Source organism: Zosterops lateralis (assembly GCF_965231275.1).
Source record: "Zosterops lateralis genome assembly, chromosome: 3".
NCBI lineage: Eukaryota > Metazoa > Chordata > Aves > Passeriformes > Zosteropidae > Zosterops > Zosterops lateralis.
Window position 1 is genome coordinate 11,424,005 of NC_139764.1, and position 14,530 is coordinate 11,438,534.

Genomic DNA, 14,530 nt, shown 5'->3' on the forward strand with positions numbered 1-14,530 from the left:
ACAACCACGGAAATACAACAGATTTCTTAAAAATGGTTTTGTTTTTTTTTTTGTTGGTTGGTTGGGGTTTTTTGGGTTTTTTTTACTTCTGATCCAAATTTCCATAAATACTTGTTTGGAACGCTGTATGCCTTATGAATTTCCATTAAACTCAAAAGATCTTACTGGAAAGTTTTCCTCAAAATGCTTTACACTCCTTAAAGATCATTATGCAATACTGATAAGTGACCCAGAAAAACATTCTGCGGCTATTATATTGTATGTTATTGTTACCCTATCAATGCAAGGTCTAATTACAAACAGCCCAAGTACAAATATTAACCAAGCCTTCCCTTTGAAGAAAAGATATAATCTTTACAATCCCATGGATGTGCACTGCAAGAAAACTGAAGCTTTTATTAAAATAAAATGAAGTCTGAAGGGGAATCTTGCTGTGATTTCAATTTTTTAAAGTAACAGCTTGAGAAAGGCTTAGACATTTTCTGTAATGCAGCCATGTGCCATCATCTCCTAGCACTGTTGAAACAATCACACCAAGAATATGAGTGTGCAGATTTCTACTGCTTTCTAGATTGATAGATTACTCAACAGAAATAATTATCAGCTGATATTTAGTTAATTATGGCATCCACCTGCAGAGCACACAGCCTGCTTTTCTCTCAACACAACAGTTTTAATATTCATAATATTGTAGTAAAAGATTTTACACCTAACTGAGCACACAAAGCTCTCACTTAACACTGAGAACCATGAAGGGAAAAAAAAAATCCAAAACCCCCCAAACACATCAGATTTACACAATATTCTTACTTTTAGTAGTTCAAAATAATGAAGACAGTGGTAAACAGGGGCGAGGAGGAGCCGGGGTAGAACATACTGAACAGCTTCTTTAAAGCCTTCACCTATTGACTAGAAACAAAATAAGTTTCAGTCTTAAAACAATACATGTCCTGAAACAACAAGACAATGTAATTAAAACAGTAATATCAACATGTTTTATTTAAAGGCAAGTTACCTGTAAATAAAATGCTGCTCCTGGCTTTGATAACTGACTTAGAAAATGATCATGAAACCCAGGTCGCAAAATATCTTGTGCATATGATTCGTATGGATCAAATGCTAGTTCCTAAAAAGAGATAAAGAATCATTTTACAATCACAGAATCCCAGGATGGCTTGGGTTGGAAGGGACCCTAAAGATCTAGTTCCAACCCCCAGCCATGGGTAGGCATGCCATGAGTTTACAAAACTGTTTTAACAGCTAAACTTCCGTATTTCTTATAGAAAACACGTATCCTACATAGGAGACTATTCTGCATACTTTTCCCAAAACAGCTATGGAGAAGAATCCATACTTTGACATGCACAGACTCATGGATTTTAATCTCTGAAAGAGATCTCTGGAAGTGAACTGGTCCTATTCTTTATTCAAAGGAGTGCCCACCTCAGGACAGATGCATCATTCAAGCTGGCTGAGAATGCTCAGGGTCTCTCATCCTGTTGAGTTCTAACTTTAAGAAAAAAGGCACCAAAACCTCCCCAGGCAGCCTATCCTAATGTTCAGTTGTTCTCATTGCAATTTTCCCCCCCTCCCACCAATATCTAATCAAGATTAATCTTTTTGCCATTTTCATATTCTCTCACTCATCTCACAGCTCCCAGCTGAGAAGAATCTGCCTGAGCCATCCTCACACCCTCCCTTCAGGTAACTAAAGGCAGCAGTAAGATCTCCTACTTCAGCCTTTTCAAGAGTCAACAAACCCAGCAGTGTCAACCCTCTTTGTGCATTGTGGGTCTCAACTCCTCAATCATCATGGCAACCTTCACTACAAGCCTGTCTTGACTATCCTGAGCCAGAAAGCCCAAAACCACACACAGCCCACCAGATTTGGTCTCAAGTTCTACACAGATCTGCCAGCTACACATTCTCTAATCTAACCCAGGAGCCAGTCAGCCTTCACATCCATCTCCAAGGATCTCCCAGCCCTGGCAAGCAGTGCTGCTGCTCAGCCAGGGAGCTGAGACATTGCATGGGGTTGTTTGCTCTCAGGTGCAGAATTTCCTGGTTGTCTTTACTCAGCTCTAGGAGGATCCCACAGGTCCATTTCTCCAGCCTGTCAGGTCCCACAGGCAGCAGCTCTGTCCTCCTGTGTGTCCCCCCACAATCTGGCAGCACCTACCAACCAGCAGAGGCAGAGCTCCTTCCACACCAATACAGACATTAACCAGCACCAAACCCTGAGGAATGCTGGCAACCACTGGCCTCCAGGTGAGCTTTGTGCAGCTGGTAACAATCCTCCAAAAGCCTGACAGCTCAGCCACCTGTCCACATCCTACATTTCAACCAGCCAAGCTGCATCTCAGCCATGCCATCACAGACTGTGCCAAAGGCCTTGCTTAGCTCAGACGAGATAATAAATATTAAATAACTGCTCTTCAGCCAGCTCTGAAAGCAGCCAAGCTGGACAGCTACAGTTTGTCCTTTGGAAATCTGGGCTGGCTTTTGCCAACCACCTTCTAGTTGTTCACATGGCTGGATGTGAAGTCCAGGAAGATTTGCTGATCCTCTCAGAGACTGAGGAGAGGCTGACCAGCTTTTAACCTCCTCATCAGTGCTGTTGAGTTTTTTTCACCTCTACTCTCTGAACTTTAAACAGCCACTCTAAAAGCTGAGATTTAGAGACTAAAAAGGTAAGAGCACTTTAAAAAATTGACAGTCCCTTATAGTGCATTACAGTTCATTATAGGGGGGTTGGAAGAGATCTCAAACTGAAGGAAGCCAGCTGGAACAGAGATCTAATTGCAAGTAGTAAAATACGAATAGCAAGAATAAAATAAAATAAAATAAACTCCCAACACCATTCTCTTACCTCTGCCATATCTTCAAAACAGCTGCCTACTAGAGGGTGAGGACTACCTTCATCTGTCATTTCAACAGTGTCCTCTATATGACCCAGTAACTTCACACTAAGTTCATGGATGTCTGATATACGACTAAATATATTTTCCACATCCTGCAAAGAGCAACAGAACAAGACAAAAGTCAAACATGCAAAACTACTCTGCTCTGATGTGAAAGTCAAGAATTCCTTAAATAGAACAAGATTTTACAATCATTTTATAATATACTTTTTCTGTGATTTATGTAAGATCATAAAATATATTTTTAAAATAATGAACATATATAAGTACATAAAATATACATTATTGAAACATGGGAAAGAACAAGTGACACATCTTGAAATTACAGGTCTGTAGGTGAACATAAGTAAATGGGAAGGTTTCGTCCACAGTTCTAAAAAATCTGTAAGTGCTCTTTTACTATTTCCATTTCAGATTTCAAAAAAAGTACCTTTTCTACTACTACAACAACAGTTGAGTTCAGGAATTATCCAGCTATAATTACAGATATTATAGCAGGTGCTTTTTGTGTTTGTGGTTTGTACAATACTTACATGAGATGAAAACAGTTTGGAGTTGGAGGCATATGGCTCTCTAAAAACTCTGATAATGAGATTCAGTTCCCTTATATACTGTCGAACTTCTGCCATAAATGACTTCACTAGGTCATAATAGGTTTGCTCCCCTGAGGTGGAGGGTTCTTCATCAGATAAAGTTAGTGCACTTAAATCTTCTACATCTTGATGGAACATATCCATTAATACCTAGGCAGCAAAGAGAGGGAAATCCACAAAATGAAAACTTCTTTTCAAGATTGACCAGTGAGTTACCAATGAAGAAAATCTATTATTCCCATGAAATCAGACTGATCAGCAATAAGATTTATGTATTATCATTCTGCAATCAGCTGAGCATTACAAAACCAACATCCATTGATATGAACTTGCAAGTCATTATTTGCAGTGGTAATTTCTGAAGACTCCCAGTTGCTGAGACCAATCCAAGAACGTGGTCCTAAAATTAATTACAATTTTAAAGCTGAAGTACACAAAAGCAATCAGCATTTAGCTGAATTCTATTGCTCTGAATCAGCAGTGCACAATCTAAGTTTCTGAACACACTATACTGTGTGAAGTCCAAAGATGTGCACATTTTGGCTTTTCAGCTTTAGCTTTACCAGGAAGTAACAAATGATCATGCTCAGAGCCCTCTGATCTACCTGCAATAAGCACTGGCCTGTCCACAGACTGTACAAGAGCCAGTTTCTGTCCTTAACTGCTGAGCTCTCTTGTTAAAATGAGCCCTTGAGGAAGGGCACCAGCTTCAGAAACCAGTCCTGCTGCAGAACTACACAGACAACAGGAACTCTAAACACTCTGACTACCAGAGGCCCAAACTCACACCCAGCAAGATTTACCAAATGCAATCAATACTTTAAAGTTCTCAACAAAAGTGAATCACTGAAAACCTTTTCCAAATGTGGTATGTGGGCCAGGAGTCTCTAAAAGCAGAAAAAGGCAGGACATTTTGCATGAAGCCTGACTTCTGAAATTCTAAGAACAGAAGGGGATTCATGTTTCAGAGTCAGTGACTGTACAGAAAATGAGAATCTTAACTAATTCTGGGGAATGGGACATTGCAGCATCACTACTGTAGGAAATTACACAGAATAATCCAAGCATTCAAGGAGACTTCAACATTGCTAACTTTCCTTCACAGATACAGTTCTAGAAGATTCCACATTGTATTCACCAGGCCCATGTCTCACTAGTGAGGAACACAGGGCTGAGATCCTACGAGATGGGGTCATGTTTGACCCACTGAAATGCTACTCTTAACATGCAATACAATTTCAAGTTAGTGCTGCTTCACAGTCATTTTTAAAGTATTCACATATTGCTGACATTAGGTAGGTGTAATCAAGAGAAAGAGAGATTTAAGTATTAATAAGCACAAGTAAGAGCTTTATAAGCTCTATGAGCTTTCTGGTAGTTTTGTTCCATTACTGGGACCATATTTTATGGCACCAATTTTTTCTTAGAAGGTAAAACATTCCAAGAAGTCACTAAGAAAAAGACACTTTCCTCTCAAAATTACCTACAGCTTTAGTTGCTTGTTAAGTTGACAAAGCAGAGATGGGCTTACCTTATCAGCACACATTGCTACTTTAATATCTTGTTTTGTAATCTCATAATGTCTTATATTCCGCACATAATTCCCAACCAGTTTCAAGATGTCTGCAGAAATGTATTCTAATACTGCTACTATGTAAACAGACACTTGGTGGTCAATTTTGTAGCCTAGAACTTCCTGAAAAGGAAGGGGAAAAAAAAAAAAAGAGAACAAAAAAGCATTCTACTGTTACTTAATTGATCAAACACATTGTGGATTACAACTCAAACCAGTAGGGAAGCTTAAAACGCAGCTCAATAAAGATTCACCACATATCCACACCCTAATTTAGGAATAGAAACACAGGAGTGTGTAGGCCTAGAGAAGAAACAGTGCCATTGGAGATGCTGCTCTATTAAGTGTGGAAATGCCACGAGGCAACAAAATGTCCCAAAAAACTCACTTAAACATTTAGGGCTATTTCCACGAGTTTTTTGAGTGTTTTCTTAGTTATGGAAAACAAAACACAATCAAACTTACATAATGGGTTCTTGGCCTTGTTTGTCCAAGAGAGAATTGAGTGATTTTTAACTCAGAAATAAGTACATTCCATTAACTGAAACACTCAGAACTAAGCAACAAACACAGACATTCCTAATTCTTTCAGTTCACAGTTCAGGCAGCACACAGACATTGGAGAAACAAAGGGGTTGACTCCAGCTGTGCTCTGAAAGCAAGATTCCATCTCTGCTTACCTTTAACAAGGGATGGATCTTTTCTACTGGAAGAGACAACGGATTCCTTCGTTTCCTCTTCTCAATAGCAGACTGGGCATCAGCTATTGCCCACTTATCAATAGGATGGGGGAAACTCTTCTGAACACGATCCTTGAGACAAGAAAACATGACCAAGGGCTAAGTGCACCATCTGAAGGATCTCATCAATGCAACTGTGTCACCAAACTGTTTTCTAGTACTTAACAAAAAAATGGTTGCTAATAATTGCATTTCAACTATAAAAGCTTATACAAGATGTGGAAATGTTATCATTTTGGTACATGCTGCTCACTACATTCATAAGGCTGTTTCAGAGTATTATTATCAGAGAATTATCAAAATTTAAGAACTAAGCTGCAATTGAAGACAGATTGCTCACCTTGTGCACAGATCTGGTAATTCAGCATTTAAATACCTGACTACATTTTCCCCTAGTACTTTATTCCCTGCACAGGATGGTCACTGAATGAAATTACAACAAGCTTTCTGTTTTACCTTTACTGATCAGCTCACGGTCCAGCCTGTACACATGCAAACTGCTCTGATGATGGTAAAGAACATAACAGCAGAAGAAAATGTCCAACAGTACCCACATATTTTAAACCAGTTTCAGGCTACAGGTGGGCCAGACATGGCCCAGTTTATTTACTCCTTCCACACCTGCACACTGCCATGTACTAAACAACTCTCCTGCTGGACAGGTCTCAGGAGGTTCAAAAGCTTCACCATTTTTTTTTCTGTAGCCCTAGTATTCACAGATGCCAGAAATTTATTTTCTCACACAACTTCACATTTTATTTTTCAGACCACAGTTCCCACTGCCTGTTTCAGTTGCAAGTGCTCACTTACGTAAATATGGCTCCTGTTTGAGTAACCGTGAAATGAGGAAGATGAAGTTAATGACCACTTACAGACAGCTGGTACAGGAAAAAGCACACAAACAGAAACTTTCCAACAACAACAACAAAGTGACAGAATACTATTGTATAAAGGTAATACCCAACTTTTCAGAGTGCAGGCTTTTTTTTTCCCCTCATAACACTCTGGCAAAAGGAAAGCAGAGGCCCTACCAAAAAATACTATCTAATACCAGTTCACACTCCTGGTCTGTTGACTGAACAATGAAGGTGTCCCAGGGGAAAAGCAAAGGTATTTGACCATATAACCAAAACCAGCATCATTGTGCATGAACACTAAGAGGGTAAATGGTGGTTGCCTGATCACCTCTACTTTTTGCATTGCTCCTGTGTTCACAGCCATAAGACTCATAATACAACACTTGGTGTTGAGCTCTTTGTCAGTGTTGTTTAAAAAGCATTAAACAACCTTCCCCAAAGCTCTTGTCTCTTGAGCTGCCAGAGCAGAGTGATGTTGCAAAACAGGTCAGCCCTTAAAGGGGACACTGGAACACCACTGGAGGTGGCAGTGCTCAAAAGGGAAGAGGAAGGATGAAAATCATCACTCTTGAGCTCTGAGAGCCACATTTTTAAGGATTGTTAGAGAGGTTTCATTTGCCATTAGTCCATTTTCTTCAGAACGTGAGAAAGTCACTTGGTACAGGCACTGCCCCAAGCACTGGAAACCAACAGACACCAAAATCTTTATATCATGGTTAAGCACCAAGTGCTACCAAGATATTCATGGTCCTACAAGTTGAAGTGATACAGCTTCACTAGTTTGTTCTTCAGATGGAAAAACTCTTCAGTCCAACCTCTCTTGTTAAACATGAAGCTGCTCTGCTGAGCAGCAGAGGCTGCAGATCTTTGAAAAGGCAATGGTAAGAGACGAGGTCTCTGTACAGAGGAAAGAAGTGTTCCTAAACTCTTTCTGAAAGAGTGACTGGATTATTTTTGTTTTAATTTCTGGGACAGCAGGGGATATATCAACCTAAATTCCCATGCTGAGAAAGCAGCACAGAGCCTCAGACTAAGCAGCTGTCATTTGCATACAGTATCAGTGGGGGGAAAAAGCTCTTTTCAAAGGAACCAGTCAGCTTTATATACAAAAGTTACGCTCACCATCTATTAAAAAGTAATACTGCTCACAGATACTTTTGCTGTCCATTGAACAACAGATTCAATTGATAGGAAAATGAGCTATTAGGGAACTCAGTAGGTTTTATGCAGAAGGCTCTGCTACATAAAAATACCTAAATACTGTTTTCCTTTTTGCATTGTGAAATGATTAATATAGTAGCTTTCATGTAATAGTTCAAACTGTTTGTAGTAACATTTGTAATAAGTGTTCTCCATACCTCTACATCCAGAAAACTTCTTGGTTGAGCTTGACACAACATATTTAACAACTGAAGAATTAACTCCTCCACATACTGCAATGCATCTTCAGTAGAGGAAAGTTTGGGATGGACTTGCACCTGAACCTGTAGGAAAGAGAAGAATTCAAGCTTTGAGTTTTGTTCTTCCCCAAACCACATGCTTTACTTGCAGGAAAAAAAGATGACAAAACCCAAGCCAAAGAGCCCAGAAAATACAATAATGTAGCTCTGCTAAGGTTCATCAGACAAACCTGAGCAAAACACTCACACCTGACAGAAACATAAATCTCAAATGCTTTATGTACTCAAATCACTATAAATGATATTTAATGTCAAGAAAATGGTGAATTAATAACTCTGCTTAGCAGTGCAATTAGGAAAACTTTTTAAAGCCCTTGCATATACTTCTCTGTCTCCACTAGCTCTTTAACCACTGTTTTCACAAGAGGTTTCAGCAGTGGGGGTTTTCCCCCTTTGACACAATCTACAATAACGAAATACAGAACATTTTTCACAGAGCACACTACAGGAAAAATTATTTCAGCAGCATTTATTATTTCAAATTATTTAATCCATTATCAGCACTCGTAAGACTGGATTAGAAGTTTGTTTTCATAGTGGGTTTTTTTTTTTTTAATATGTCAGCCCCTACAGTAAAAAAACACTTCCAAAAAGGCCACAGTGTTATCTTGGCATTAAGTGGCAGCTGAGAGATTCTGAAAATTTGGTGTTTACTTGTATGTCATAAGTGTGTCTAATTTCTTACTGGTGCAAATTCCCCAAGGAACAATCCCCCTTGCTCCTTCCATTTTTTTTCCAGACAGTCACGTAACTTCTGAAACCTGAGGTAGACTTTTCCTTTGCACTTCTGTAGTTCACAAATTAGCACGGTTTTAACCATCCTAAATTTCAGGTACACAAAGCTCAGTGCTTCAGAGCTCAAACAGACAGCTTAATCTCAGTCCCACACCGATGGCAAATATTATGCCAGAGCAAGCTGACTGCTGACTTTCGCAATGCATCTGTCAGGCCCCAATTTCATCATTTTACTGTTCCCCTGCACACAACTCAAAATGCCTTCAGTTCTCCCATCACTCACACGAGAGCCCAACAACTCTGAGGCAAAACCCAACAATCTGCCTCATCCAAATTTTAAACCCACGTCTACATTCAAATAATGGTGCCATAATTATTTAATTTCACACCTGAGCCTTAATTCCTGTTTGCAGTTATAGCAAGAACTAAATGTTATGAAGTTCAAACGCACAAGAGCCTCAAACAGAAATCCACCTGCCTGCTAAGGCACTCATTAGTCTGAAAGCTTCATGTCTGGGCACAGTCCTGGTGCTCACTTAACTGCTGTTGAGATTCAAATACGCTGGATCACGCGTTTGGCTTCTTGCAGATTGCACACCCTTATTCAGCAGCTCTTAAAAAACACCTCCAGAAGTCACTGCTTTTTCAACTTAAAAGCAGTCTGGCAAAAATAGAACAGGAGAACTTCTCTCCATTTGACTAGCTAACACAACTGTTTTGATTATGCCAACAGTTTCACTTTTCCTAAGAACTTTGCTCTGCGCAGCCAGAGTGTGTTTGTGGAGCTACACGAATAGCAGCGTGCCAGGCAGTCCCAAACATTATTTACAATTCAAACACTGACATCTGAAATACTGTACCAGCCTGGAACACCTGAACACCAGAAATTACAGACTTGCCAAAGTGTTCTCCTAAAGAGCAAAGCTGATCTGAGCTGTCTGGGAGATGCTGCCTTTAATGTGTGGGGGTTTTTTTAAAGCAGAACTGAACAAATTTGTATTACAGTCTCCCTATATTACACTCCAGCACTTTGTATTTCAAGAAGTGTTAAATTACCAAGTAGATTCAACAGCAAAACTACAGAGCATGAGGAACTGGAGTGATGAAGAGCAGCTCTATTTTCTCCTTTACTTAGAAAACAGACCAGACTTTAATAACCTCATTACACCTCCTTTGGTCTGTAACACAGAGCCTATGAGAATGAGAACAAACAAACAAAAATACCACATCAGGCCATAACCTGAAACATTATCCACCGTCAGCCAAAACAGAGTCAACAATGATAACCTACTGAGTTCAAGAGATAAAAGTTTCAGACATTTTCCCTGAGCATTTCTGTCTGGGGGTGGTGACACCATCCTTCTCAAAGGCCACTTTAACAGAACATCCACCTTGGCAGAAGAAAACATCATGAGTTGCCACTGGCTTGCCAGCACAGCTTATCTATATCAGGTAGATGGCAAATAACCTTCATTGCTACGTGAGACTGAGTATCAGTTAGGGTTCAAAGTCATACAAGTGAACAAAAGAAAACAACCAGACTAACAAGGAAAAGTACAGCAGTTAGCTGCACAATTATCACAGAAATGTGGAATTTCAGTCTCTGCACTGCTGGAGCACCCCAAGGCTCAGACTGGGAATGACAGAGTGTTATTTGAGGGTACTCAGTGCAAGTCCCAAGCCTAAGACATGATGCAAGGCTGGGTAAGATGCAAGATTTAGTAAGAGAAGACAAGAAATGGGAACATCTGTAAGCATAAACCATCACATGATTAGTTTCAAAAAAAAAAAAAAAAAAAAGAGAAGATTGAATTACTAGGGGCTTTCCATCTTTCTCATAAAGTCAACTCCAATTTGAAATTAAAAAACCTGGGCCACCCTGCCTTATCAACCTTGAAGAGGGGGAGGATGGCTGGAATCCCACCAGATCCTTCAATCCTACTTAGGAAAACACATGATAAAAACAGACTAACAACTTCTGAAGTGTTGTGATGTTTAGATCAGATGCTTATCTCAACATTTAACCTCTCCCTTTAAATAATGACAGAACCATTCCCTTCCCTCCTACACACACAATAAAATGTCTATCTTATGATAAGGGAAATTACTTAAAAAGCAGTTTAAAATCTTTTAAAAGAAGCTTCTTCAAATCTTCAAAATACGCCAACAAATTCCAAAGGGCAAATACAACCTACATCAGCTGCCACCCAGCCACCATGGCTGTTTTACTCAACTCATGTATTCACTCTTTTGAATATCCAACCTTCTCAATCCTTCCTAATTCTCAAAAGAGAAATGACCAGAGTTTTCTTTATTTAAAGATAAGCAGAGACAGCATTTCTTGAACAGCTTTTCAGGATCTGCTTAAGAACATGAGCAGAGACAAACAGTGCCTGGCTAAAAAAAAATAAATTGTAACACTTAAGGAAAACCCTACACTATGAACACTTAGCTTTTTTCTCCCTGCCTTTTTTGTCCTCTTCCCTTAAAATCCACAAAAGCAAAGAATTCCTATCAGGAACAGCAAGTGCTTAAAAATTAGGCAGCCATAAATCTAAACGGGCAGAAAAAGTCAATGAAACCAATAGCAAAGAATGAAGTGATTAATGTATAATACAAATCCAGCTGATCTTTACTTTATAACCCATAGCAGCTTATTTTATATAAAGTCTCTCAAACCATTTTTTCCGAAACTCTCCATAATAAATTAAAATATAAACATGCCCACAAGCCTCATGGGAAGCAGCAGGAACTTCAAACCAAACTCTGAGAAATCTTTCATTTAAAGGATTCAGAGGCTTGGTCTCCCAACAGCTCCAACACAACAACTCCCGGGCTGGTCACAAGACGACCCAAAGCCCAGTCCAGAGAGACACTCAACAGCTCGTTCTGCATTAGAAAGGGGTGTTTGATTACAGATAAGAAAGGAAAACACGGTGAATTTAACAATCTGAATGATACATTCTCAGCAACAGCTTTCAGTTACTCTCCCTCAGTGGCCCTGAGGAAAAGCCTCACAGGTTTGCTTGTAAACTGCAAACTTTCAACTCGGGATGAAAAAATGTGGCTCCAGAGACTTCTTAAAGCCACTTCACGTTACATAAACAGCACCTTTATCCTCCCGAAGCACCGTTAACAATCACCACCATCAGGTTCACAGTGGTTCTGCTAAGTACAGAACACACCAGACAAATCCTGCAGCTTCAGGGAACAGTACCTGACCTGAGTCCATCAGGAGCAGCAGAAGCTCCAGCAGCTTCAGAAAATGGCATAAAAAAGGAAACAATTCTGAAGCAGTTCTAAAGAAACAATTCTAAAGCTACATAACAAACCGAAATAAAAATGAAGCATCAGCTGCAGGTTACAGATAATTTTTTCATAACTGGGCAAGACTACCCCTGGACTGGGATTCTGGCAAGAAGTCACATTATGAACCAAAAAATAACTCCTGCTAAAGAACAATGGTGCTTCACCTGAGTGCTGCCAGTCTGCCCTGGTGGCAGCTGAAGGGCTTGTAAAAAAGGGTCTAAAGGGAGAAAAGCATCGTATTTAACACATCAGACTGATCATGGAAGGAGTTTTGTAATGAGACAACATGCCAAGCCACCCTCCAAAGCATTATCAGAGAAGATAAAACTTTACTGACTGTTAGTTTTCTAAACCGAAAATTTTCTAAACCTTTGGAAATGAATTATGAGTAAAAATAATCCAGTGTAGAAATAAATTTGCCAACAGAGGAGATTATTCTGGCAAGAACTTTCTTCAGTTCGGCATCCTCAGAAGTCTTCACTAATGCTGTAACTCTCATTTTTTCTCAACACATCCTTTCTCTATTTTCCCTTAATGACTGAAAAACCACTGACAAGCTTATCACTAAACACTCCAGGACAAAGTACTTCACGTACACCTTGCATGGATGAGTGTTCTTACAGAGTCAGCACTCCTTAAAAAGCTTTTTCTCCTATTCTTGTACATCTCTGCTGACATTTGGTAACCTTGACCGTGTTTTGCTGCCTTGATCAATTAAAAATACAGTAAATTAAATCAAATACAGATGTCTTGGATGCCGGATTTGGATTTTTGTAACGTTTCTGCTGATGTCTCAGAAGGGCAGCAGTGTTACACTGCTCCACTGAGCAGTGAGAAAAATCATACACTAAAGACTTGAACTGTAGGAGGTTCTCAGTTTTACCCTCCACAGCCATCAGAAATTCAGAAAGCTCTACATCTTGTGAGGAGCAATGCCAAGAGTAAGAAGTGCCACTCTGAGTAGCAAGTGGCAACTGGTTTGTCACCAATCTGAAGAGCCGGGTAATTAAAAACCAGGTAGAAATATCTTTGTCAGCAACAGCTTCCCGAGAACTCTGCAGTGACTGAAGCAGCTTTTCCCATGTCTTTTGCTCCACAAAAGGCCCAGATGACACAGGGAGTCCCTGGAAGCACGATGTGTGGAACAGTTTCCTTAAGGGAGGAAGCAAAAATCCCTTCAGCTGCCAGGCCACATGAGTCCACTCACTCTGGCCACAACAAATTCCAGCAGGACCTCTGGTTAATTGCTCAACTGATCCAAAACAACTTGAGGAATGCAAACAGCAGAACATTCTTTTGTTTTTCTCCACCATCAAATGGCTTAAGGTATCCATCAGTAAGGGTGACATGATTCCTACTGCAAAAACAATGGATCAGGGAACAAGTGCAGAGAAATCCTGACTCCATGAACAAATTATTCCAAAGAGATGAAGCCACAAGGAATGATGTTCAAGAGAAACTATCCAAAAGGTTATGATCAGAATAAAGTATGTAAATTTACTAGCAGAGAAACAGCAGTGCTGGAAGAGGCATCCCATGGCAGGTGTCACTCCTGAGTCTGTTTTCCAGGGTGCATTAAAAGCTGTGTATCTCTGTCTCCAGGTACCCAAGACCTCTGGTGTTTCAAATGTCCTGAATCCTTCATCTTCAGCATCTCCCAGCATCTCATCTTCTGTCCATCCTTGCAACTACAATTTCAGACATCTGTTGTTATTCTTTCTTCCTTTTCTTGTACCTCATCACCATGATTACTGCCTTTTGCCAGCAAAGATCCCTGCAACACTCCTCTTCTGCAGCTTCAAAATAACTGTGACCAGGCAGAGAAGAATCTCAGTTGACATCATTTTCTTCCTAATGGAGTGCACTGGAGTCTATCCTGACAGCATCTGAAGAAGAATCAGAAGAAAAGGGATTACATTATGATCTCAATGGTACAAGAGCTGCTCTTTGCAAATGCAGCTCTACTGCTAAGGTTCATGTCCAACCAAACACAAGGCATGGTCTCCCAAGAACTGCCTGATGTAGGAAGAGATTTATTCTTACTCTGTATTCTTGGGTTTTCTGCATGATAAAAAATAGAATCAAAATAACCCACTGGGACAAAGAAAGCTCTTTGCAATGATTCAACAACACCCATTTTTTAAGAAAGCGATCCCGAGGCTGTAGTTTGAGCTCTGCATTAGAAGCCAACTCACAGTTACAAAAGGGCAATGGCATTTTAATGATGCAGTCCACGTGTGGCAGCTTTCCCCAAGAGCTGCAAACACTCCATCCTGCTATATGTACTTTTACAACGTTAACTAAAATGCCACTCTCCTCAACGGACCTATTAATCCAACAAA

At 39.9% G+C, this 14,530-nt stretch overlaps 1 protein-coding gene across 5 annotated transcripts in view; it reads right to left on the minus strand.

Moving 5' to 3' along the window:
* The window catches only part of SOS1 (SOS Ras/Rac guanine nucleotide exchange factor 1), a 43,553-nt gene that overhangs the window by 26,695 nt on the left and 2,328 nt on the right, over positions 1-14,530 (minus strand). The window contains exons 1-9 of one of the 5 annotated variants that reach the window (XM_083857533.1): positions 12,787-12,808; positions 12,353-12,405; positions 8,043-8,168; positions 5,768-5,899; positions 5,046-5,210; positions 3,455-3,664; positions 2,870-3,013; positions 1,016-1,126; positions 811-909 (exon numbers count right to left, since the gene is read on the minus strand). In XM_083857533.1, coding sequence (XP_083713659.1) covers positions 811-909; positions 1,016-1,126; positions 2,870-3,013; positions 3,455-3,664; positions 5,046-5,210; positions 5,768-5,899; positions 8,043-8,168; positions 12,353-12,405; positions 12,787-12,793 — 1,047 coding nt within the window. In that variant the 5' untranslated portion in view covers positions 12,794-12,808. Of the gene's footprint in view, positions 1-810; positions 910-1,015; positions 1,127-2,869; positions 3,014-3,454; positions 3,665-5,045; positions 5,211-5,767; positions 5,900-8,042; positions 8,169-9,357; positions 9,378-12,352; positions 12,406-12,786; positions 14,075-14,530 lie in introns of those variants that run through there. The other 4 variants (XM_083857534.1, XM_083857535.1, XM_083857536.1 and 1 more) reach the window with 4 other exon arrangements.